The sequence below is a fragment of the Hibiscus syriacus genome, unplaced genomic scaffold (assembly GCF_006381635.1).
Source record: "Hibiscus syriacus cultivar Baekdansim isolate YM2019G1 unplaced genomic scaffold, ASM638163v2 tig00111393_pilon, whole genome shotgun sequence".
Taxonomy (NCBI): domain Eukaryota; kingdom Viridiplantae; phylum Streptophyta; class Magnoliopsida; order Malvales; family Malvaceae; genus Hibiscus; species Hibiscus syriacus.
Window position 1 is genome coordinate 608161 of NW_024063079.1, and position 22940 is coordinate 631100.

General features: G+C 35.7%; 3 protein-coding genes across 6 annotated transcripts in view; 2 read left to right on the forward strand and 1 right to left on the reverse strand.

The window, feature by feature from the left end:
* The window catches only part of LOC120160868 (squalene monooxygenase SE1-like), a 30813-nt gene that overhangs the window by 5531 nt on the left and 2342 nt on the right, over nt 1-22940 (forward strand). The window contains exon 9 of the mRNA XM_039171194.1: nt 5212-5216. The gene's annotated coding sequence lies outside the window, so the exon portion shown is untranslated. The remainder of the gene's footprint in view (nt 1-5211; nt 5217-22940) is intronic.
* On the forward strand, nt 1090-20180 carry LOC120160867 (CSC1-like protein RXW8). 3 transcript variants are annotated; one of them, XM_039171191.1, is made up of 13 exons: nt 1090-1329; nt 1676-2119; nt 2281-2427; nt 2802-2865; nt 2977-3186; nt 10547-10735; nt 15814-15993; nt 16629-16927; nt 17805-18081; nt 18388-18669; nt 19247-19480; nt 19557-19767; nt 19847-20180. In XM_039171191.1, the coding sequence occupies exons 2-13, from the start codon at nt 1842-1844 to the stop codon at nt 19873-19875; spliced, it is 2400 nt and encodes a 799-aa protein (XP_039027122.1). In that variant the 5' UTR covers nt 1090-1329; nt 1676-1841; the 3' UTR covers nt 19876-20180. The 3 variants fall into 3 exon arrangements, with proteins under 3 accessions (XP_039027122.1, XP_039027123.1, XP_039027124.1); XM_039171192.1 differs by having other exon boundaries at nt 1826-2119; XM_039171193.1 differs by having other exon boundaries at nt 1200-1329; nt 1975-2119.
* LOC120160869 (kinetochore protein SPC24 homolog) lies at nt 20614-22325 on the reverse strand. Of its 2 annotated transcripts, none has more exons than XM_039171196.1 (5): nt 22098-22325; nt 21858-21999; nt 21652-21753; nt 20976-21049; nt 20614-20840 (listed from the first exon to the last, which is right to left on the reverse strand). In XM_039171196.1, the coding sequence occupies exons 1-5, from the start codon at nt 22273-22275 to the stop codon at nt 20746-20748; spliced, it is 591 nt and encodes a 196-aa protein (XP_039027127.1). In that variant the 5' UTR covers nt 22276-22325; the 3' UTR covers nt 20614-20745. The 2 variants fall into 2 exon arrangements, with proteins under 2 accessions (XP_039027127.1, XP_039027126.1); XM_039171195.1 differs by having other exon boundaries at nt 20614-20846.

The window sequence follows — 22940 nt, forward strand, 5'->3', positions numbered from 1 at the left end:
TCAAATGCATCTCACATGTATCATGCATGATGTATCAGTCAATTCTTAGGGTCTATCATGCATCAATATTTTATTTTAATCCTTGAACACATCACTTATGGGAAAAGAAAGGCATGAAGGAATCAACAATATAAAAAATAAAAGTTGTCAATTTATCAAAATTAAAAATTACATTGAAAAATAGTCAACAAAATAATACCGCATCAAATATTTGATATTTAAAGTTAAAAATTAAAATTTGAAATACAAAATTGAACATAACTAAAAAATGTAGAGTTCAAACCTTAATACTTAAGATTTATATATTTTTTAATAGTTTAGGATGCGAAATTTTATATTAGATGAATAATTTTTTAAAATTTTAAAGGAACAAAAATATAATATTAATAAAAAAATATAAAATTTTTAAAATATATTATATTAAAATATTGAGGGATGATTGCCTCTAGCCTCCCATTTGATGCATCCACATCTAGAAGTGATTAAAATATTTGTTTAGATTTATTTTAACTATTAATATCATACTTTACAAATAAAATTATTCAAACTCGAATATTCTAAAAAGTGTCTTATCACTTAAATTACTTAATAATATTGGAAAGTTAATATTTCTTTCGTTTTTTTAACATACCTCAAAAAAGCCGTTCTATGCGTTAATTTGTTTTTCTTTTGTTGTAACTTTTATAATCTAAAATAATTTCTCAAATAATTAAATTCCTACAACTCTGATTCGTCACCGGCAGCGACTCCACTTTAGATAAATTAGGCCGCGAAGCACACTAACAAACCCTCAAATTTGCGTATGTCGAGCGTAGCCAACCAAACCAAACGAAAAAGGAATCGAAGATGCCCCTCTCACAATGCCGCCTGATTTGTCGCCACGTGGCACTTCCGTCGCTATCGCGGTTAAAAAAGTCGTTTCTCTTTTTTTTTTTTTTTTTTTATATTTCCCGAAATTAATTCAAAATTTAATTACCAAAAAATCCACTCTTCTAAACGTGGCTTTGGCTGGAATGTTGTCAGTTATAATAAGCAAGAAAACATTTTAGCGCGTGTAATTATCGTTTGAATTGCTTTTCCATCTTCTGAAGAAGGCTGTTGATTATCTTTCTCTTCCTGTATATTGGGTCGAATTTTATTTCTTTTTGTTTTTTATTTGAAGTTAAAGAAAAAACATAGCATTTGGCGTATAAGTAATAAACTCAAAATTTTCCAAGCATTTGGTTTCCTACTTTTTAAGCGAATACTTTTGCTTCGGAATCTCATTGCGTTCGTTTTGGCAACCTTTTCGAAGTTCTTACGCTTTATGGGGTTCTGATATTTGCCCAGGTACTTTAGTTTATATAACAGTTTTTTTTTCAATTGGTTTAATTTAGTTCGAGTTTCCGTCTTGGACTAGTTGTTAGGAGCATTTTTGGTTTTAAATTTGATTTGTTATTACTTTAGGTTCTGTATAATCTTTTTTCTTGGAACTATAGAAATGAATTAAAAGAAAATTTTGGAAAGTTAATCAGACAGGAAAAATATAGTTTAGAATTTTTGTTAGCTCTATTACTAGAAAGGAAAACTATTATTAGGGTTTTTGTTTATTTTTTTTGAAGTTTGATGATGTTTTCCATATGCGTTTAGTTTAAGCATTGTTATTCTTACTTATATTCCCAAATCAATTTTGCAGCACTTGATTCTGTGCCAGATTGAGCCAAACTTCTTTCTACATTAGTTATCATGGAAAGAAAACTATGTTTTGAGCAAATTGAAAGTTATATTTATGTCCTTGCTCCGTTAAGTGCTTTAGTTATTGAAATTTCTAAAGCTTGAATAAAAGGATATAGGGAACTGAGATGGACATTGGGGCTCTTTTAACTTCTGCCGGAATCAATATAGCTGTATGTGTTGTGCTGCTGTCATTGTATTCCATATTGAGAAAACAACCGAGCAATGACAGTGTGTATTTCATGCGGAGGCTTATTTCAGAAAAAATAAAGCCTGATCCTCTCGGCCTTGAAAGACTTGTGCCCTCTGCGAGCTGGATTGTGAGGGCCTGGCAAGCAACCGATGAAGACGTATTGGTTGCTGGTGGTGTGGATGCTCTAGTTTTCTTGAGAATAGTTGTTTTCAGGTGATTAAGTTTTTCTACTAAGTTTCTCCAAAATACTATGCTTGCAATTATATCCAAAAACTTTTGAAGTGCTTTCCTGTTTCAATTATGGTTGGTCGGTGTCTGTTTTCTCTTATGCTGGTTTACTAACTGCACTTCCATTTTCCTCCTATTCTTTACAGTATTCGTATATTCATCATTGCTGCTGTGATATGCGTTTTTCTAGTGCTTCCAGTAAATTATTATGGACAAGAAATGCAGCACAAGAAAATCGGTGCAGAATCACTGGAAGTATTTACTATTGGAAATGTAAAAGAAGGCTCAATATGGTATGATAACTGGACCCATTATCATGATGGGATAGTTGCTTTAGTTTCTTCTTACTATGAAATGTTGTTTGGAAGCTACAATGTTGAACCATGAATGGAATTTCGACTTGTGATTCCCTGTAGGATTCTACTTTACAATGTTTTGTTTTTGTTTATTATCTATTGTACATCTATAAAATTCCCAGGAGAGATCTAATTAAGATTGATTTCAAGAACTAAAAGCAATGACTTTTTAAAGTTTTCTGTTCCACTAGCTGCGCTTCTTCAGGCCGAGATATTAAGATGCAACTCCAACATAGTGGTTTTGTGGCCAAATAGATTGGATAAAATCAACTATTTATTGATTGTTTCTTTTGGTTTTACAAATATTCCAGGTTTTGGGTTCACTGTCTTGCTTTATACGTCATATCCTGCTCAGCTTGTGTTCTACTTTACTTTGTAAGGATTTGCATACTGAAATGCATTATTTACTTATGTATGGTTTGACTTTTACTGATGCATTCTTAAAACTTCCTCTAGCATTCATTTATGATTACTGCTTTGCTATAGGAGTACAAAAGCATCACTAAAATGAGATTAGCACATATTACTGGATCTCCTGTGAATCCAAGTCATTTCACAGTTCTAGTCCGTGGCATCCCGTGGTCTCGGGATCATTCATACAGTGAGACGGTAGAACAATTCTTTTCAACTTACTATCCAGCAAGCTATGTGTCCCACCAGATGGTATATCGAGCTAGTAGAGTTGACAAATTAATGGTACGCATTTATCTCGAGTGACTATATTAGGATGTAAATATATATGATTTATTCATTTATCTTTTTTTTAGGGGAAGGGGAAAGGGGTTGTTCAAGGACTGAATCCAGGACTAGTGTCAATTGAAAACTTAATATCAAGTCTTTTGCCACTCTGTGGTTCAGTCGAAATATGAGTTTTTTTATTTGAAAAGGCTTTAATTTTTAAAATTTCATTAGTATCTTTTTGTTGAAGGAAAAAAATGACTTAGCTGGTTTTGCTGTAGTGCAGTTATTATACTTTATTGACGTCCAATGAATGAATTTGGTGTTCATCTGAGGTGGATGTTATTTGTGTTGACAAATAATTGCTGCTTTTTGTTTATCATTTTGTTACATAGACCAAATAAAGTGGTTTCTTTATGAAACCTGTGAAAAGTAAAAGATAATTTATCCATTGCATTACCACCCTTCGATAGGTAATCTTGATTTTCTCAAATTTGATTTTGGAACCGTGTTTTAAATCTTCACATCATCGACTTTGTTTAGTGTTATTGTACACTTATGACTTCCTACCACTTACCAAATAGTAGTTACCAACCTGATGTTGGTTCTGGTGCATTACATTTAAGTTGAATTTTCCAATTTCTCATTTTTATTTGCTTGTCTTGACTAGGGTTTCTTTTTAGTTGAACTGAGTAATTTCAAAATTGAGTCAGAAAAAAAGCATCGAAATGAGTGAGAGAGTCAGAAAAGAGGAGAGAGAAAGTGGAAAAGGTTAGTCTTCCTCCGGTGAGAGTTGGACTGTTTTCGTTGACAACCTTAGCAAGAGAGTATCTAGATGTGAGTTGAGGAATATTTTTCTTAACCAGGGTCATGTGGTGCGAGTCTTCGTACCAAATGTGATGAACAAACCTAAGTATAAATCTTCCACATTCGCCTTTATTCAGTTTAGTAATGAGACAGGAATGAGGAAGGCAGTTGAAAATATAAATGGGTTGTGGATAGATGGGAGGAAAGTTTTTGTTGGAGTCGCAAAATATCAGAAAGATAGTCTAAGGGTTGATGGTACATCTCGGTCATTAACTGTTGCTCAAGGAAAGGTCACAGAAAGGAAATTTAAACCTCGTGATGAGGCCAAGATTCCGAGAAGTACAAGAGACTATAGATCATACAAAGATGTCTTGTTGTCGAGTAGCACGCAAAAGTGTCATTCGGAGCAAATGGGAATTAGAGATGATAGTTTTGACAGGGGAGGGGGAAGAAGAATATTTGGGAAATGCATATTCCCACTGAAAGTTCAAACTGGGTGAAAAGATCTCTTACGAGTATTGTTAAACTTAATTTCGATCTGGAACTGGTTCAAAGAGCATTGGCAAATGAAGGTTTTGAAGTTCAAGTTGCGAGCTGGGGGTATATATGGAATGCCTGTGTTGTTACATTCAAATCTGAGGAATTGATGAAGGAGGCATGGTCGAGTAAAAGTGAGGAGTTACGGTTCTGGTTCGACCGGCTGGCACCTATGTTGAATGAAGGTGTAGTGCCAATGGCTTATTGTCTGGTTGAGTTGTATGGTATTCCTCTACTATGTTGGCAAGAGAATTTTCTGGAGAAGTTAGCAAGAAGATGGGGTTTAATGGAGGGTATACACCATTCGAATAAAACTAGGGAAGATCTCACGACCGTAAAAATTTTGCTTAGGGTGGCAAGTCCGTTTGACGTCCCGGAAGTGTTAACTTTAGGATCATATGGAAGATCATTCAAGGTGACTTCTAAGCTGGGTTCTACTTCACAGGCTTCAGATTTTTTTTCTTGATAATTCGCTGGAAAAATTTTCCGATGAAAAATGCACAGTCAATCACATGACAGAGGAGGAAGATGACAACACACAATTTTCTGACATGTCAGGGCCTATTCGACTTGTTGAGGAAGCTCGTCAGAAAGTGGATATTTGGTTTGATCAGGGAGCGTCTGCTGGGTTTGGTGTAGCAAGTAGAGAATTACAGTTTCCAATAAAAAGCTTGGAAGGGAAAGGTATTAATGAAGGAGTGTCAGTTTTTCCAAGTTTGGGGAGTAGTAAAAAGGAAGAATTTGATGGGCTGGGCATTAGAAACAAGGAGGAAGGAAAAAGAAGCTCACATGCCCAATCAGAGAGGAACAATGCACCTTTATCTCCTATTAAAAGATTAATTCCTGTTGGCCCAGCAGTTAATATTTTTGGGCTCGGGTATGCAAGTCAAAAAAACATTCATAGCTCCTCAAACAGATCAGGGGATGAAGACAAATCCAAGGATAGTAAGTGTTTTATGTCAATAGAGGTTGGTAATAAGGATCCAACAGGGAACGTTGTTGAAATGGGGTCTGATGAAGATTTAAAGATGTTAAGTATAAGAGTTGGTTCTCATACTCGTTCTGAGAGCTCTTTATCCATGGAAAGTGCCCCGGTTGGAAGAAAGTTAATTAAAAGTCACAAGAGAGTTTATAGTAGGTCCAAGGAAAGGAATATATGGTTGGATATTTCAGGAGGGGAGAGCATTATTAAGTTGGATAGGGCTTTGATTCCAAGAGGATATCATTCTGATTTTGTGGAGGCTGCTGATTTTACAGAAGGGGAAACTGATGGTTCAAGGGGGAGGAGGTTCAACAGGAGATTTAAAAGAGCCCTCATTAGGGATGCTTTAGATCATGCTGCTGCTTCTACAGTGTCCTCATCAGATTTCACTTTGCTGTTGGAGGAAGCTATGGCTACATGGGAGGAAGCTATGGCTACATGGGAGATTAGCAGGATTTTGGGTATATCTTTTAAGGAAGGGAAGAATGTTTTTCTTCAAAAAGTTTTGGATTTGGAGAAAGGCTTGAGTGGGGCTTCCTGAGTTCGTGGGTTAATCCTGGGATTGTTTTTGGTATTGTCAAATAGAAATATGATGCCAAAGCTATGTATGTTGTCTTGGAATGTTAGGGGGCTGGGTAAAAAAGAAAAACAGAGAGCAGTTCAAAAAATAGTTTCTGAGAAAAAACCAATGTTTCTTTTTTTACGAGAAACAAAACTTGAGATTTTACCAAGATCTTTCTTAAGGAGAAGTGGGTTGAATAAGTTGCAAGGGGTCGTTGAATCACCAGCAACAGGTTCTTCAGGGGTATTTTAAGTTGTTGGGATGATAGTTCTTTTGAGAAAGAAGATCAGCATGTTCACAGGAGGTTTATTGTTGTTTTTGGGAAGTTCAAGTCCAACCAATTTAGATGTGGTTTCATAAATGTGTATGGTTCATCTGTGGAAGAAGAAAAAACTGGGTTTTTTGAAGAACTGGGACTGTTTTTAAATGGGTTCAGCATTCCTTTTTATGTGGGAGGGGACTTCAATGCCTATTTAACAGAAGAAGAGAAGGAGGGTCGTACTCAGAACAGGAATTCTATGGAAATCTTCAGTCTTTTTATTCAGCAAACGGGGCTAATTGATCTGCCTTGAATTGGGGGGAATTTTACATGGAGCAGCAACCGGGATTATCCCACTGTTGTCAGACTTGACAGGTTTCTGGTTAATGTTAGTTTCTCTGCAGCTTTTTCTAGTATCACTCAATCATTATTACCTAAATCTATCTCTGATCATAATGCATTAATTTTGGAGAGGGGTAGATAACTGGGGTAAAAGACCTTTTAGGCTGTTTAGCTATCTTATGTCTGAGGAAGGTTTTGAAGAGAAGATTACAGAGTCCATAAAGAAGTTCAGGAAGGACAAGAAAAAAGTTGGTATTTTGAGTATTCTTAAGAATACAAAGGTCGCTATTAAGAGTTGGTATGGGGATAGGAAACAGTTTCCACGTGATGATATCTCTGCTCTAGAAGACAAAATTCATCAGCTGGAAAATCAGTTTCAACAAAACCAAATTTCCATCGATTATGGTAGTTCAACAGAGTTGAGGCTATTGAGAAATGAGCTTTGGAGACTATACAGAATTGAGGAACAAATATGGTTCCAAAATTCAAGAGAGAAGTGGGTTAAAGATAGAGACCGGAATTCTAAATTTTTTCACACATGTGCCACTATTAGGAGGAGGATGAATTCTTTGAATGCTATTAATGTTGAAGGTGAAGTTATCAAAGATCATGTTCTTATCAAGTCAGCTGTTAGAGAGCATTTTTATAAGGCTTACAATTGTAGTTCAACTTTGGAAGTGGAGGATATTAAGTTGAGTTTTTCAAGAATTTCTATGGAGCAGAGTCTTATGCTAGAAAAGGAGTTTACGGAAGATGAGATTTGGGAAACCATAAACTCGTGTGATAGCAACAAAGCTCCTGGACAGATGGCTTGAATATGGGTTTTTTTTAAAGAAATTATGGCCCTCTTTGAAAGGTGATATTCTGAAATTTTTCCATAACTTTTACTTGGGAAAAGATTAGGAGCATGGCATCAATCATTCTTTCATTACTCTCATTCCAAAGGGTTCTAATATTGGGGGGCTTGACGATTTCAGACCTATTAGTCTAGGACGGATGTATAAAATTTTGTCCAAGTGTCTCTCGAGAAGGTTAAGAGGTTGCATTGATGATATTATTAGTGATTCACAATATGCTTTCATTCCGGGTAGACAAATTTTGGATTGATCTTTTATTGCTAATGAAGGAATTGATTTGTGGCGGAAGAAAGGATTGAAGGGTTGTGTGTTTAAGGTAGACTTTAAGAAGGCTTATGATACGATTGATTGGGATATTCTCTTTAAAGTCATGACTAAAATGGGGTTCGGATCGAAGTGGTGATGTTGGATTCGGAAATGTGTCACAACAGCCTCGGTGTCAGTATTAGTTAACGGAGTACCTACGGATGAATTTGTTATGGCGAGAGGACTTAGATAGGGGTGTCCTTTGTCTCCGTTGCTGTTTAATTTCGTTGGAGAGTTACTTAATTTACTGCTGTTAAAGGCAGTAATTGCGGGTTTGTTTTCTGTTCTGGTTGTTGGCAAAGATGAGACTTCTTACAATTTATCTCATCTGGAATTCGCAGATGATCTAATAATTTTCTGCTCTGCATCGAAGACACAAATTCTGAATGTTAAGAGGGTTCTACGGGTTTTCGAAATAATATCAGGCCTCAAACTGAATCTTACTAAAAGTAAACTATTTGGTATTAATATCAGTGAGGAAGAGGTATTGCAGTGGGCTAATGCAATTGGATGTTCAGTCGGGCATTTCCCTTCGGAATATTTGGGACTGTCGCTTGGTGTTAAGAGAAATTCTACTTTGATGTGAGATCCGGTTGTGCATAAGTTTTACAAAAAGTTACCCGAATGGAAGGCGAAGACTCTGTTAATGGCAGGGAGAGTGATCTTATTGAAGGATGTTTTGTGCTCTTTACCCATCTATTTCATGTCATTGTTTAAAATTCCCTCTTCGGTGATTGTTAAACTTAATTCCATCATGGCCAGATTTCTATGGGGAGGAGGGGTAGAGGTAAAGAAAATTCACTGGATTAATTGGTCGACAGTGTGCTCTGCTAAAAGTGATGGGGGTCTTGGTGTTTTGGATCTTAATTATATGAATAGAGCTCTCCTAGGAAAATGGTCGTGGAGGTTTGCTAACGATAGAGAGTCAGTGTGGAAGAGGGTTATCTGCTGTAAGTATAATCTGGACATTAGATCTCTGTTGTTCAAGGATAAATTTCCTGCACATGCTTCTTGGATTTGGAAATCGGTAGTTCGAAACCATTTCAAAGAGGATCAGTTTGGAGATAAGTTTCGAAGTCTGTTTAAAGCACGGGTGGGGAATGGAGAGAGTATCAGTTTTTGGTTTGATTGTTGGGCGCTTGATTTCCCTCTTAAAGTAGTTTTCCCGAGACTGCTTGTTCTGTCTTTAAACAGGAATGGGAAGCTTAAGGAGTTTGGAGAGTTTCGGTTATCAGTTTGGTCCTGGCATGTGCAATTGAGAAGAAATCTAAGTGACTGGGAGCTGGAACAATTTTCTGATCTTATGGCGATAATTCACAATATCACTATTTCCCATGATTTGTCAGATGGGTTGATTTGGAAAGGGAATGGGGAAGGTATCTATTCTGTCAAGTCCAATATGAAGTCTTGCTGTCCTGTTTCGACAACAGACTCCTTTTGGATGAGATGTATTTGGAGAGGTTTAGTGCCTCCTAGAGTGGAGGTCTTTATGTGGCAGGTGGTGTATAATAGATTGACAGTTAAGCTAGAATTACAAAGGAGAGGAGTTTTAGCTATTGTTGATGTTGCATGCCCGTTTTGTAAAGAAGAGGTTGAATCTTCAACACATTTATTTTTCACTTGCACTGTGGCATAGAATATTTGGAATAAATTTCTGAAACTTTGGGGGGAGTGTTCGGTTTTGCAGGATAATGCTCAAAGTTTTATAGTAGCTTGGGAAGAAATGGTCCTTAATTCTAAAATTTGGTTCTTTATTCCGGGAGTGGTTCTATGGACGATTTGGAAAACTAGGAATGACATTGTGTTCGATGGGGGAAGAGTAGATCAGATGGAGTTATTTTTTATGGCAAGATGTAGGTTGGCTACTTGGTTCTTAGCTAAATTCAATGAAGTGGCTATTCTAAAGGACTCTCTCATTTCTGATCCAACTCTTGGGGACTGTTGTTCTAATCCAAGGCTTTCGATCATCAAAATTGTGTCTTGGTCTCCTCCTCCAAAGGTTTTATAAAATTGAATGTTGATGCAGCAGTGAATGGAGATTGGAGGAAAAGTGGTGTTGGGGGCATTCTAAGAGTTGAGGATGACTCGGTGATGGGTTCTTTCCAAGAGGCAGCTGGTCCAAGTCCACCTCTGTTGATTGAGATTATGGCAATAAAGAAGGGCTTATCTTTCTTCGCTTTGATTCATCAGAGGTTTAAAGAACGCTTAATTGTTGAATCAGACAGTAAACTAGCAGTGGAGTGGGTCAAAAATTATGATTGTTGTCCTTGTGTCTATAGAGTCTTTGTGAAAGACATTGTTATTCTGTTAAGAGATCTTAATGGTATTATTAGACGGGTTCCTAGATCAGCCAATGTTGAGGCTGGCCACTTAGCTAAAGTTGGTATTGGCTAGTTACGCAGCTTTCTATTAGGCTTTAGTTAGGATTTGGGTTGATTATTGTAAAGGGTGTGTTTTGTTTTTAAACATTATGTATCTTTTGGTTTTTAATGAATTAAGGCACTCTTTTCCTCCTTCTGCTGATTAAGGAGCACTTTGTGCTCCATTAATCATGAAGGGGGTTTTTAACGAGGCCTACCTTCTTATAAAAAAAAGTAATTTCAAAATTAAATGTGTATTTCACCTACTCTATGCTCATCTACTCTGCTATGCACATGCAATGTTCTGTTTGTTTTATAATCTTTAACAAGTTCTATGTGTATTCTCTAACAATATTGTCTTTGCAGAAGGACGCAGAAAAGATGTGCAGAATGCTAAAAACCATTGAATTGCAGAACAGAGAGAGTTATATGCCATCTTGTCTTAGTGGTGGAACTACACATTCCTTTACGTCACTTAACATTAAACCAGAAAGTTTTAAGAGTAAAACATGTGGTGATGGGCTGCAACCAAGTCAAAGTGAAAAGCTTGAAAAGGTTGAAAATCTTGGAATAAGTTTAGTCTAATACTTTTGATTTCTGGGTTATAGTAATATTATCTATAGTTTATGTATTCCTGTAGAAATCAGAGTAATTCTCTGTAATTTCTTATTCTTTTCAATATGACAGATTACATATTTATATACAAAATCTCTCTCTAAAGTAGGAAGCTCTAAGAAAGGAAAAATAATAATCTTAAGATATGATCCCTTAAAATAAGGGATTATAGAAATCTATTTACAAAATCATATCTCTACAGGAATGGTAACAAATCATATCTCTATAGGAATGGTAACAAATCATATCTCTATAGGAATGATAACAAATCATCTCTATAATTCCTACACTCCCCCTCAAGCTGGAGAATATACATTGTATAATCCCAGCTTGAATAGGAATTTATTGAAAACAGGCTTTGGCAAAGCCTTAGTAAGAATGTCTGCAACTTGTTCTTCTGAAGGAATGTATGAAAGTGTGGTTGTCTTTTTGTTAACTTGATCAGCAATAAAATGCCTATCAATCTCAACATGCTTTGTCCGATCATGTTGAACTGGGTTCTTGGCAATTTGAATAGCAGATTGATTATCACACAAAATTTCAAAGTGATCCTCTTGATTAGTGACAAGTTCTTTCAGGAGTTTAAGTAGCCAAATTCCTTCGCATATTCCCAATGCTAGTGCTCTAAATTCAGCTTCAGCACTACTTCTTGAAACGACAGATTGTTTCTTACTTCTCCAAGTTGTAAGGTTTCCCCAAACAAAGGTGCAGTAGCCACTAGTGGATCTCCTTTCAGTAAGGTCTCCGGCCCAACTAGAATTTGTAAAGATCTTAACAGTTCTATCTTGTGTCTTCTTAAACATTAAACCGTGTCCTGGAGTTTTCTTCAAGTACTTGAGAATTCTATTTGCTGCTGCCATATGCTCTTCAGTAGGATTAGTCATGTGTTGACTTATCACATTTACAGGAAATGCTATATCTGGCCTTGTCAAGGATAAATAAATTAGTTTCCCAACTAATCTTTGAAATTTCTCTTTGTCTACCAAGGACCCATCTTCTTTGTTAAATTTCAAGCTTGCCTCCATTGGTGTATCAATCGGCTTACAACCAATAAAACCAGTTTCTTTGAGTAAATCAAGTACATATTTTTTTTGGTTGATCACAAGTCCTTCTTTTGACCTTGCCACCTTCATTCCTAGGAAATACCTTAGCTTTCCCAAGTCCTTGGTTTCGAATTCCTTATTTAACAACTTCTTCAAATTGCAAATCTCTTCTTCATCATCTCCGGTAAGAATTATGTCGTCCACATACACAATAAGGATAACTTTCTTATTTGTAGAAGTTACCTTGATGAAAAGAGTGTGATCGGCGAGGGATTGCTTGTAGCCGTTTTTTAGGATGACTTTAGTGAACCTCTCGAACCAAGCTCTGGGCGATTGTTTTAACCCGTATAGAGACTTGTTGAGCTTGCACACCTTGTTACTTCCTTCAACAGACTTTAAGCCAGGTGGCAACTTCATATACACTTCTTTTTCTAGCTTGCCATTAAGAAAAACATTTTTTACATCAAGTTGGTGTAATTTCCAATCACAATTTACAGCCAAACTTAGGAGTACTCGAACAGTATTCAGCTTCGCCACAGGTGCAAAAGTTTCTGTGAAATCTATCCCATATGTTTGTGTAAAGCCTCTGGCTACTAGTCTCGCTTTGTATCGTTGGATGCTACCATTTGAGTTATACTTTACAGTAAAGATCCATTTACAGCCAACAGCCTTTTTTCCTTGAGGAAGGTCCGTAACAGTCCAAGTTGCATTTTTCTCCAGTGCACAAGTTTCCTCTTCAACAACCCTTCTCCATTTTGAATCCTTTAGAGCTTCAGCTATGCTTGTGGGAACCTGTTCTTTATCCAAGTTTGCTGTAAATGCTTGAAAAGACGGCATCAATGAATTATAACCAACAAATTTTTCAATAGGATGCTTGGTGCACTGTCTAACCCCTTTTCTAATAGCAATAGGGAAGTCATCTAGAGTAGGGGAAGTGGACTTACTGATTTCTTCTTCTATTTCGGCAGCTGGACCCAAATCCAATTCTCGGCAAGCATCAGATTGCAAAACAGCCTCAGGAATATGTTTTCTTTTCCTTGTATAGAAACGAAGTTGTTTGATTGGTGTTGTTTGTGGAATATTTTGAATGGGAGTAGGTGCATTTTCAGGAAGGGTATTTAAAGTGGGTATGGGTGAAGTAGTGATAGGTACTACCGGTGGATCAATGGGAGTAGTTACAGGTGACAAATCTGTAGGTAAGGACAAAATTGGTGGCAATTCTGAAGGTTGAGAATGAAGAGTAGGAGGAGATACCTGATGTAGCTGAAAATCCTTCCATGTCTCCCCCTGAATTTCAGCCTGAGTGAAATAGGGATCCTGCTCATAAAATGTTATATCCATAGTGGTAAAAAATCGTTTTGAAGGAGGATGATAGCATTTATAACCCTTCTTAAGTGAAGAATACCCAACCAGTACACACTTTAATGATCTAAGATCTAACTTGGACTTATTAGGAGCAATGTTTTGGATAAAAACAGTACAACCAAATATTTTAAGTGGAAGAATGGGGGAGATAGGTTTAAAATGGGGAAAGTATTGCAAAAATATAGATTGAGGTGTTTGAAATTGTAAAACCTTACTAGGCATTCGATTGATTAAATATGTGGCAGTTAATAAGGCTTCCCCCCACAAATATTTTGGAACATTAGTGGTAAATAGAAGAGAACGAGTAACTTCAAGGAGGTGTCTATTTTTTCTTTCGACAATACCGTTTTGTTGTGGGGTGTCAACACAAGAACTAATCTGAACTATGCCCTTTTCCCTGAAAAACACACCCAAAGACTTAGCAAAAAATTCATTGCCATTATCAGATTTAAAGAGCTGAATTTTAGACCCAAATTGAGTGAGAACCATGTTATAAAATTGGGTAAAAATACCTGCAGTTCAGATTTATCTTTTAGCAAATAAGTCCAAGTTATCCTACTGTGATCATCAATGAAAGTGATAAACCACTTACAATTATCAGCATTCTTCACCCGAGAGGGACCCCAAATATCACTGTGGATCAAAGCAAAAGGGTGAGAAGGCTTATATGTAGAAGGAGAATAAGTTGATTTAGCGTGTTTGGCAAGAGAGCAAACTTTGCAAGAAAAAGAATTTGGCCTTTTATGAATGAATAGAGCAGAAAAAACTTTTGCAAGATAGTGAAAACTAGGATGACCTAAACGATAGTGCCATAACATAACATTATCAACTTTTTCTAAAGCGGTGAAAGATTTCGAGATTTCGGTTTTAGTAGAGGCAGGAAGAATGTAGAGATCATTCTGCAAGCTGGCCTTACCAATCATCTTCTTCGAGTTCAGTGCCTGCAAAGTACAATCAATATCATTAAAAATTGCATAGCAGTGCAAGTCGGTGGAAAGTTTACTAACAGAAACGAGATTGCAAGCCAGATTTGGTACGAAAAGGACATTTTCAAGTACAATCTGGTCATTGAGAATAACAGTGCCATGTCCTTCTATTTTGCACAAAGAACCATCAGCCGTTTTGACAGCTTTACCAAAGTTTGGAAAAAAATTACAAAACAGATCCTTATTACCAGTCATATGATCCGTAGCACCAGAATCGAGGATCCAATTAGGGGACGACTGGAAGGAGAAAAAAACTGTAGCATGAGGTTTACCTTCTAGTTTTTTCATGACCAGATTACCTTCTGATTGAGCAGCAGAACCAGAAAAATTTTCTGGATTTGAAGTGATCTCTGGAGTAGGAGAAGAAGTTTTGGACATCATCTAGGTTGGAAAGAAACCGTAACCTAAGCTGATACCATGTAGAAATTAGAGTAATTCTCTGTAATTTCTTATTCTTTTCAATATGACAGATTACATATTTATATACAAAATCTCTCTCTAAAGTAGGAAACTCTAAGAAAGGAAAAATAATAATCCTAGGATATGATCCCTTAAAATAAGGGATTGTAGAAATCTATTTACAAAATCATATCTCTATAGGAATGGTAACAAATCATATCTCTATAGGAATGGTAACAAATCATCTCTATAATTCCTACAATTCCTTTCTAATGATTCATTGCCAAAAGTTATCTTGTCTCAGATACTGTTCAGTCATCAGTCATTTTGCTTTTTGTAACTCCTCTGGATTATTTTAATGTGCAATTGGCATATCGGTTCACCATGATCTAGTTTTTCCTCTGATATCAAAGAATCCTACTGGATATAGATCCGATCTTTGCGACCCTTGCAATAGCCCTCATTTGATGCTAAAAAGCAATTTGCATATTTGATTTGATGGTTAACATGTTAGTAATCTCAACCTTTTCTGAGATGGGTGTTTTAGCGTAATACTAGATTAGTAATCTCAACCTTTTCTGAGATGGGTGTTTTAGCGTAATACTAGATCTAGTACCTCCTTTTCTAGATAATTATGTTGCAAAAAAGAAAGCTGTATTATTGAGTTTGAGCGACTAGTTTCCTCTTGTTTTGATAGATGGCATGACAGCATTAATTCTAATCATTATAAGAATATGGGATGTAGTAGTGGCCTTCTACGATATGTGATCAGTTTTCTGTAAACTGTTATTTCTTTCCCAACTGCATGATCATTTGTTTATAGAAACTCTTCTCCCTATGTGGTTTCAATCATGTTGTTCCCCGACACCTTCCTGTGGTTATTGATGTTTGAAAGAAAATATTGCATATAAAGCGGTTTAAGACCCTTAGCTTTATTCAGTGTCTATACAGTAATGACTTGGCACTACATGCTGTGCAATTACTTTTACTTTATTTTAGAAAATAAGATAGGATTTAGATTGTTGACGCTAGTACTAGTATTTAACTTGAATTTTCCAATTTTCCAATTTCTCATTTTCATTTTGTTGTTGTTGTTGTTATTTGAAAATAAACTTGTATTTCACCTTTCCTATTCTTATTCTATTCCACTGCCCCACACAGTGTTCTGTTAATTTTGTAATTTGTAACAAGTTCTATATGTTCTCAAACATTTCTGTCTTTGCAGAAGGACGTAAAGAAGATGTATAAAAAACTAAAAACCATTGAGCTGCAGAATAAAGAGAGTTCTATGTTATGTTGTCTTTGTGGTGGACTTTTGCATTCCTTCAAGGTACTAAAAAATGAAACGGAAAGTGTTGAGCGTAAAGCCAACAGTGATGGGCTGCAACCAAGTCAAACAGATAAGGTTGAAAATCCTCGAATAAGTAGAATCTAAAATTTTTTATTAAAGGGTTATGGTAATTGTGTATAATTTTTGTATATTCCTTTTTGGCAGTTTGTTTCCAAAAGTTAACTTGTTTCAGTGATTGCTCAGTCATCAATGTCGTTTTGCTTTTATATCTCTGGACTAATTTTATGTGCTATAAACATCATCAGTTTACTGTGATCTAGTGCAGATCTGATCTTTGCCACCCGATCAATGCTGTCATTTGGTTCTAAAAAGCATTTTGCATGCCCATTGAAGGGTTACATTACATGTTATTAATCTCATTCTGAATTTGAGCAAGTTGGTTTATGCTGTTTGAATTTATGCCAGCATTTACTGTAGTCGATAATTCTAACTATTGTAAATATGTCAAATATAGTGGCTGCCTTCTACATCATCTTAACACTTATTTTTAAAACTGTTATTGCCTTCCCAACTTCATGGTCAGTTTCTTTATTTCTCTGGGATACCCTCTCCCTATGTGGTTTGATCTTATCATTCCCTTTGCTAGCATGTGGCAGATGGTTTTTGAAATCAAATATTGATCTCTAAATTTTAAACCTTTGATTGAAATGGCCATCTGATATCCTATGTTATTTTGGTCTTTGATACAGGAACGTTCGGCTGCTTTTGTTTTCTTCAGGACTCGTTATGATGCTGTTGTTGCTGCGCAAGTTCTTCAATCATCAAATCCCATGTTATGGGTGACACAACTAGCCCCAGAACCAAACGATGTTTATTGGTCAAACCTCTCCATACCCTACAAGCAAGTTTGGCTCCGTAGAATAGCAACTCTTCTAGGTGCTATTGTTTTTATGTTTCTGTTCCTTGTTCCTGTTACATTTGTACAAGGCTTGACTCAACTAGACCAGTTAAGACAAACATTTCCATTTCTTAGAGGAATTTTGAAACAGTAAGTATCATTCTGCTAACTAAATCGCTAAAATTGTGTTTAGCTGTTAGTTTTTGTTATGTTGCTATCATTACACATTGCAGTTGTGGCTGATGCCTGATGCAACAAAATAGAATATGGAATTTGCAGCATGTTAGAATATATGCATTTATATGAAAACAACGCATGGAAAGAACCATACTTGCTAAACCCATTTGTACAGCTATATCTGCCATTCTAAGCTTTTATGTGATCATTTGTTTTTATTTTATATGGACTTCCTCAAGGAAACCAGAATCCAGGAATAGACTGTGTTATCTTGTTTTTGGAAAATAGTCTTGGAATTTCATGTGCACTGGGATGATATGAACATTATTCATGAATATTTTGAAAATGTTGTGGCATATACTGAGAACAGACCCAGAGTGAAGGCTCTGACAAGACGATCTCAATGTATAAATAAGAACATAGATGTAAATCGAAGAATAAATAGATCATCAGGTCCTTGGCTTTCTGTTTCTTGTTTAATCTGCTGCAATATTTTTGTTTCTGACAACTGATGTATGTATAAATGCAATATGTATTGCAGATAAATTTTTTGTTTCTTATTGTGGAGGAAATTTCCTATTGATTCCTTCCAGTGTTAACAAACATTATACCAAATAACAAATTATTTCATGTTCTTGTTAAAAATTTTGGGTTTTAACTGGTTATATATATATATATATATATTATGAACAATTGAGCTAAGAATTATTCAGGAGCTAGTACAGCTAATTTCTAATTGACCAACTTACAGAAGTAATTTGTTTTATTTTATACATCATAATTTTCTGTTTCTTGGCTATTAGTGGAGAATAAATTTGACTTATTGTGAACCCGTCCTGTTTGTTTGCAGGAAGTTCATGAACCAGCTTGTAACAGGTTACTTACCAAGTGTAATTCTGATGCTATTTATGTATGCTGTTCCACCGACCATGATGTTGTTTTCAACAATTGAGGGAGTTGTTTCACGTAGTGAGAGGAAAAAAAGTGCATGCATCAAGGTCCTGTACTTCACAATCTGGAATGTTTTCTTCGTTAATGTTCTTTCTGGATCCATAATTAGACAATTGAGTGTTTTCTCAAGTGTTAAAGATATACCTACACAACTTGCCAAAGCAGTGCCAACCCAGGTAACTTTCCACGCCACTCCATAATATCTGGTTTAATAGAACCTCGATTCTTCCAACTTCATGGCAGAGTTTCAGATGCATTTAGATTTGGATTTTATCTTGGTCTGCAAGAGATGCATCATATACTATTTTTTATATGAATCTAAGTTATACTTTTGAAACTATTATCTTTCATTAGTTCTAAAAGTGCGAGCCAACTTCTAGTTTTAACAAGCCTGCATAGCAATACCTTTCTCTGGGTTTTCTATGGGATCTTAATCTTCAGTATTTTTTCTAACTCGTTCTTATCTTCTTGAGTAAATGCAGGCTACCTTCTTTACGACTTATGTTTTAACATCAGGCTGGGCAAGCTTGTCCTGTGAAGTAATACAACTTTTTCCTTTTCTTTGCAATTGGTTCAAAAAATTCATACCAAGAACGCAGGAAGAGCCATGCAGTAGTTCTGCTCTAACCTTCCCTCACCATACTGAAATCCCACGCCTTCTTCTGTTTGGACTGCTTGGCTTCACTTGTTCTATCATGGCACCCTTAATATTGCCCTTCTTGCTGGTTTACTTCTTTCTTTCTTTCCTTGTCTACCGGAACCAGGTGTGTATTCTGCCAATTTTGTGCCTTTCTTTTGTTAATCAAATAATAGTGCATTTTGTTTGTATTTGTTCGGTTTGTGCCGACATTGTTTCTCGGTATGTTGTCTTTGCTTTATTGAGTGAACCTTGTTCATTCACACTAATAAAACCAAGCCAAGAGAATAGGACTTCTAGATTAGAAATTGTTAAACATATCCAGATTTTGGATATTTAGATGCTTTCATTTGAGTGATCAGCCAAATCCCCCTTAGTGAGAGCCAATTCATGGAAGTATATTCCCATGCTTGACAACCTACATGTCAACCTTGTTTATAAAACAGTTGTTTATCAGTAACTCTGGCAAAGCTTATTTATGCAATTACATTCTACGCTTCTATGTCCTCGGTATTATAGAATATGTTAATATGTTTTTAATACTTGAAAGTACTGAGTAACGTAATCTTCCATTTATATTACAAGGTCTTCACGGTGTGTATTTTTATGTTGCATGATGATATTATGCAATTAAGTGCAAGAGAGATCAGAAGAATTCAATCTCTACCCATTCTTTGATCATGTCTTTTTCCTTTCTTTCCCAGATTCTTAACGTATATGTACCAGAATATGAAAGTGGGGGACTGTTTTGGCCTATCGTTCACAACACAACGATCTTCTCTTTAGTGTTGACCCAAGTTATCGCCCTTGGGGTCTTTGGTATAAAAAGATCACCGGTTGCTTCCGGTTTCATCATTCCTCTAATATTTCTAACTCTCCTGTTCAATGAGTACTGTAGGCAGAGGTTTTCCCCTGTTTTCAAGAGAAGTCCTGCACAGGTAAGAATCAGAACTCTCTCTCACTCTCGCTCTCAGACTCTAACCATCTTTTCGGTGTGATGGATCGGCTGTTCAGGTTCTTATAGAAAAGGATAGACAAGAAGAGAATTTGGGTAGGGGAGAAGAGATTTATAAGCTGTTACGTACATCATATTGCCAGTTCCCATTACTTTGTCCAGACTTGTCCATTTCTCAGGACCCTTCCACATCTCAGGACTCTATGCCTGGAAACAGCGGGCAGAAGAAAGATCACGAGAGTTCCAAAGATCCCGAGTCTCCTAATCCAGGTATGATTCTAGTGCTAACTGGTTCTCGACTTCTTTCCCTCTAGAATCAATCCATAATTGCTTGAATCTATACCTTTAGACTTTCAGGAAATCAGCTTGTTAAGTTAAATGAATAGAAGGATGTTTATCGCATTTCGGACAGGAAAGGCTTCGCATACAAACCAAATTGGTTCATAGAAGCCATTCCATTTAGAGGCTATGTTAATGGTGGCTATGGGATGTCAAAAACAACAAATGAATTTTTCATTTTAATTCTCATCCTTAATGGGGCATAGATGAATAGAGAAAAAATCCCTTGATATGTATACTCAAAACATTCTACAGTTTCAAAGGAAGAAAGTGTTAATATCTTGTTTGATTGAGATGTTGGACGAACATTCCCTTTTGTACAATAAATGTTTTTTTCTTTTCTACTTTAGTTGGCCATGATGGGTTAATTCCTTGAGCAAATAACAGGTGAGTATTCGATTAGTTCGAGTTCCGAGCTAATCAAATTGACACAAAAAAATTATTATAGATAAAGGAATTGACACGCAAATGACACTGTTATCCATTCGAGTACACATCATACTTGATCCATCCTAGTATGTTAACCAGCTTGCAATCTTGAAAAGTTTTTAGTTTAGTCCCGAATTTCCTCAAATCTATCAAATATAATACTCCTTGTCCAATTAAACTTGTAAGTCGAGTAGGGGGTGTTACATGCTCAATTGAGTTTTCTTGCTGATTTTTTTTAATTTCTCAGATGGGATAAGGTTTGCTGAGAGTCACCCAATTCCTATGACAAACTACTGAATTTCTTCAGCAGCATCCAACATCATACATAGATCAACTAAGAAAGACTCGAAGAACTAAAATCATCTATTACACATAATATCAAGCATTTAGTCATGGAAAATGTTTGGGTAGAGGCATTAGAAACACATAACATTGCATATTTTGTTGCATATATCATCCAAGAGAAAGTATAAGCAATGGCTATTGGGAATTTATCATCTTCCATAGGCTATCACAAGCAGTCATATTTGATGGGTCAAATTCAAACTTCTTAACCACCTTTTTATCTCTACCCACTACATCTGTGATAAATTTAAATCAAGGAGAATGTCATAAAGCAAATAAAAACAACTTTGAATATGAAAAAGGAAACTCATAATTGGCAAATGAAAAAAGATGAAGGGAAAAATAATATTTTATCAGAAGGATACGGCCTGAGATTTTGGATTGGTCTTTCAAGTCTGGAATAATATTAGTTATAGATGCATACATCGAAAGCTTTCTCCTGCAAGATAAAAGAATAATTATTTCTGAAATCTGGACATTAACTCAACAAAAGACAAAAAAGAATAGTAGCCATTACAACACTTTTTTGGGATGAAAAAAAATCATAGGATTGATAGTTCAGCTCGTCAAAAAGAAATAGGGAGACTAAAACTTTATGACTCGTTAAGGGGAGAGAGAGAGAGAGAGAGCTAGATCTTAGTAGAGCTTTCATATAAATTCCGCTTCCATTTCATGTCCCTTTAAATAAGGACCGGTCCTATTACATAAAAGAGGAAATCTATTTTTAAAAGGAAAATAAATCAGTTAAAACAAAAGCATAATAAAATAAAATAAAAAACCTATCGAGTGGTTTGAGTGATAAAAACCACGCCTCAATCAAACATCACCAATCCCATTTGCATTAATCCAGGCTGGATCTTTTTAAGGAAAAACACCTACATTACCACCAAGAAGCATATATATGGACATCAAGGTTTAGAAATTCAAGTCAAGAACTTTCTCTTATTTTTCTAAGATACATTCATGCAAAGAACAGTTAACAGTATAAGAACAACCAAACATGAATTGGTACAGAAATAGGAGTTACTGAACTGAACTTACTGTTCTTTGAGTTTGTCTTGCTCAAATTTCCTTAGCTTTTTCTTCTGTTCTTCGATCGAACCCCTCTGACGCTCCAGCTCCATTATCTCATTGCAAATAGCCGTGTTCATATAAAAGAAGATTTAAGAGACAAATAAATAAAACACCATAAAACCGAAGCCTTACGAATCATCTATAGAAAAACGACCACAAATGCATAGACTTATCTAAACTCCTCCTTAAGTTGACTTTCTTTTTCAAATTCCTCTTGGAATTCCTTCTGCAGATAATCCATTTCAGCACCATCGACAACTTCAGACTTCGCCTTCTCTGTTTTCTTCTTGCAAGCTTCGATCATTGCTTCATATTATGCGTTTTAAAAAAAGAAGGAAAAATATCTTCCTGCACTTTCATTCCTTTGCTCTTAATTTCTGCGGAAACGAAGAGAAGTAGAAAAGGAAAGAGACCTTGAAGCAATCGATGAACCTCTTTGGAATCAGAGTCGCAATGCGAGCGGAGATCGTTAAAGTGCTGGAAACACTGTGTTACGTTGGTAATGTCCCTTCTGTCCTTCAACACCTCCATCAGATCGTCACTATAAGATATCAACTTCTCCACATCGATCATTCTCGTGGATTTCCCCATTTTTCTGGGGTTTCTATTTCTTCAACTTCGAGCGCCAAAAAGAGAGACAAATTAAGGCAAAAGAGAGTTATGCAAACGTTTTAGAGAAGAAAAAAGGAAATGATTTTGGAACAAGAAATCGAAATATAACAAGGGAAACAAAAAGAGGCGGTCAGCAGTGAGAAAGTCCTGGCGAGAGGGAAAAGTAGGAAAATATATCTTTCAAATTCTTTTGGTTAAATTATAGTGAAGGTCATTTTTTGGATTTCTTCTGGTTTTGATCACTTAACTTTTAATTATTATATTTTAATCACTTATATTATCAATTAATTACAATTTAATCACTAAGTAATTAATTAACTCTCATTACGATGTGTCATGTTAACAAAAATGATTATATTTTAACATGTCTCTTAGATTTTATATAAAATATCAATTTAGACATTATTCAACGAAAAAGAAAAAAACTCTCTATTAGTCTTAAACTTTTATTTTATTTATTCATCACATTCTTTCAATAAACCCTAAAAACTCAAATCTCTCCTTAGTTCATTATCATCACTCATTGTGGATGTCGTTCCGACCACCTTCCCATATTTTATTTAGACATTCTTGAAGCAATCGATGAACCTTTAAGATATCATAAGAATTATTTTGACTGTTGTCTAATGCACTTTAGTCGGTTG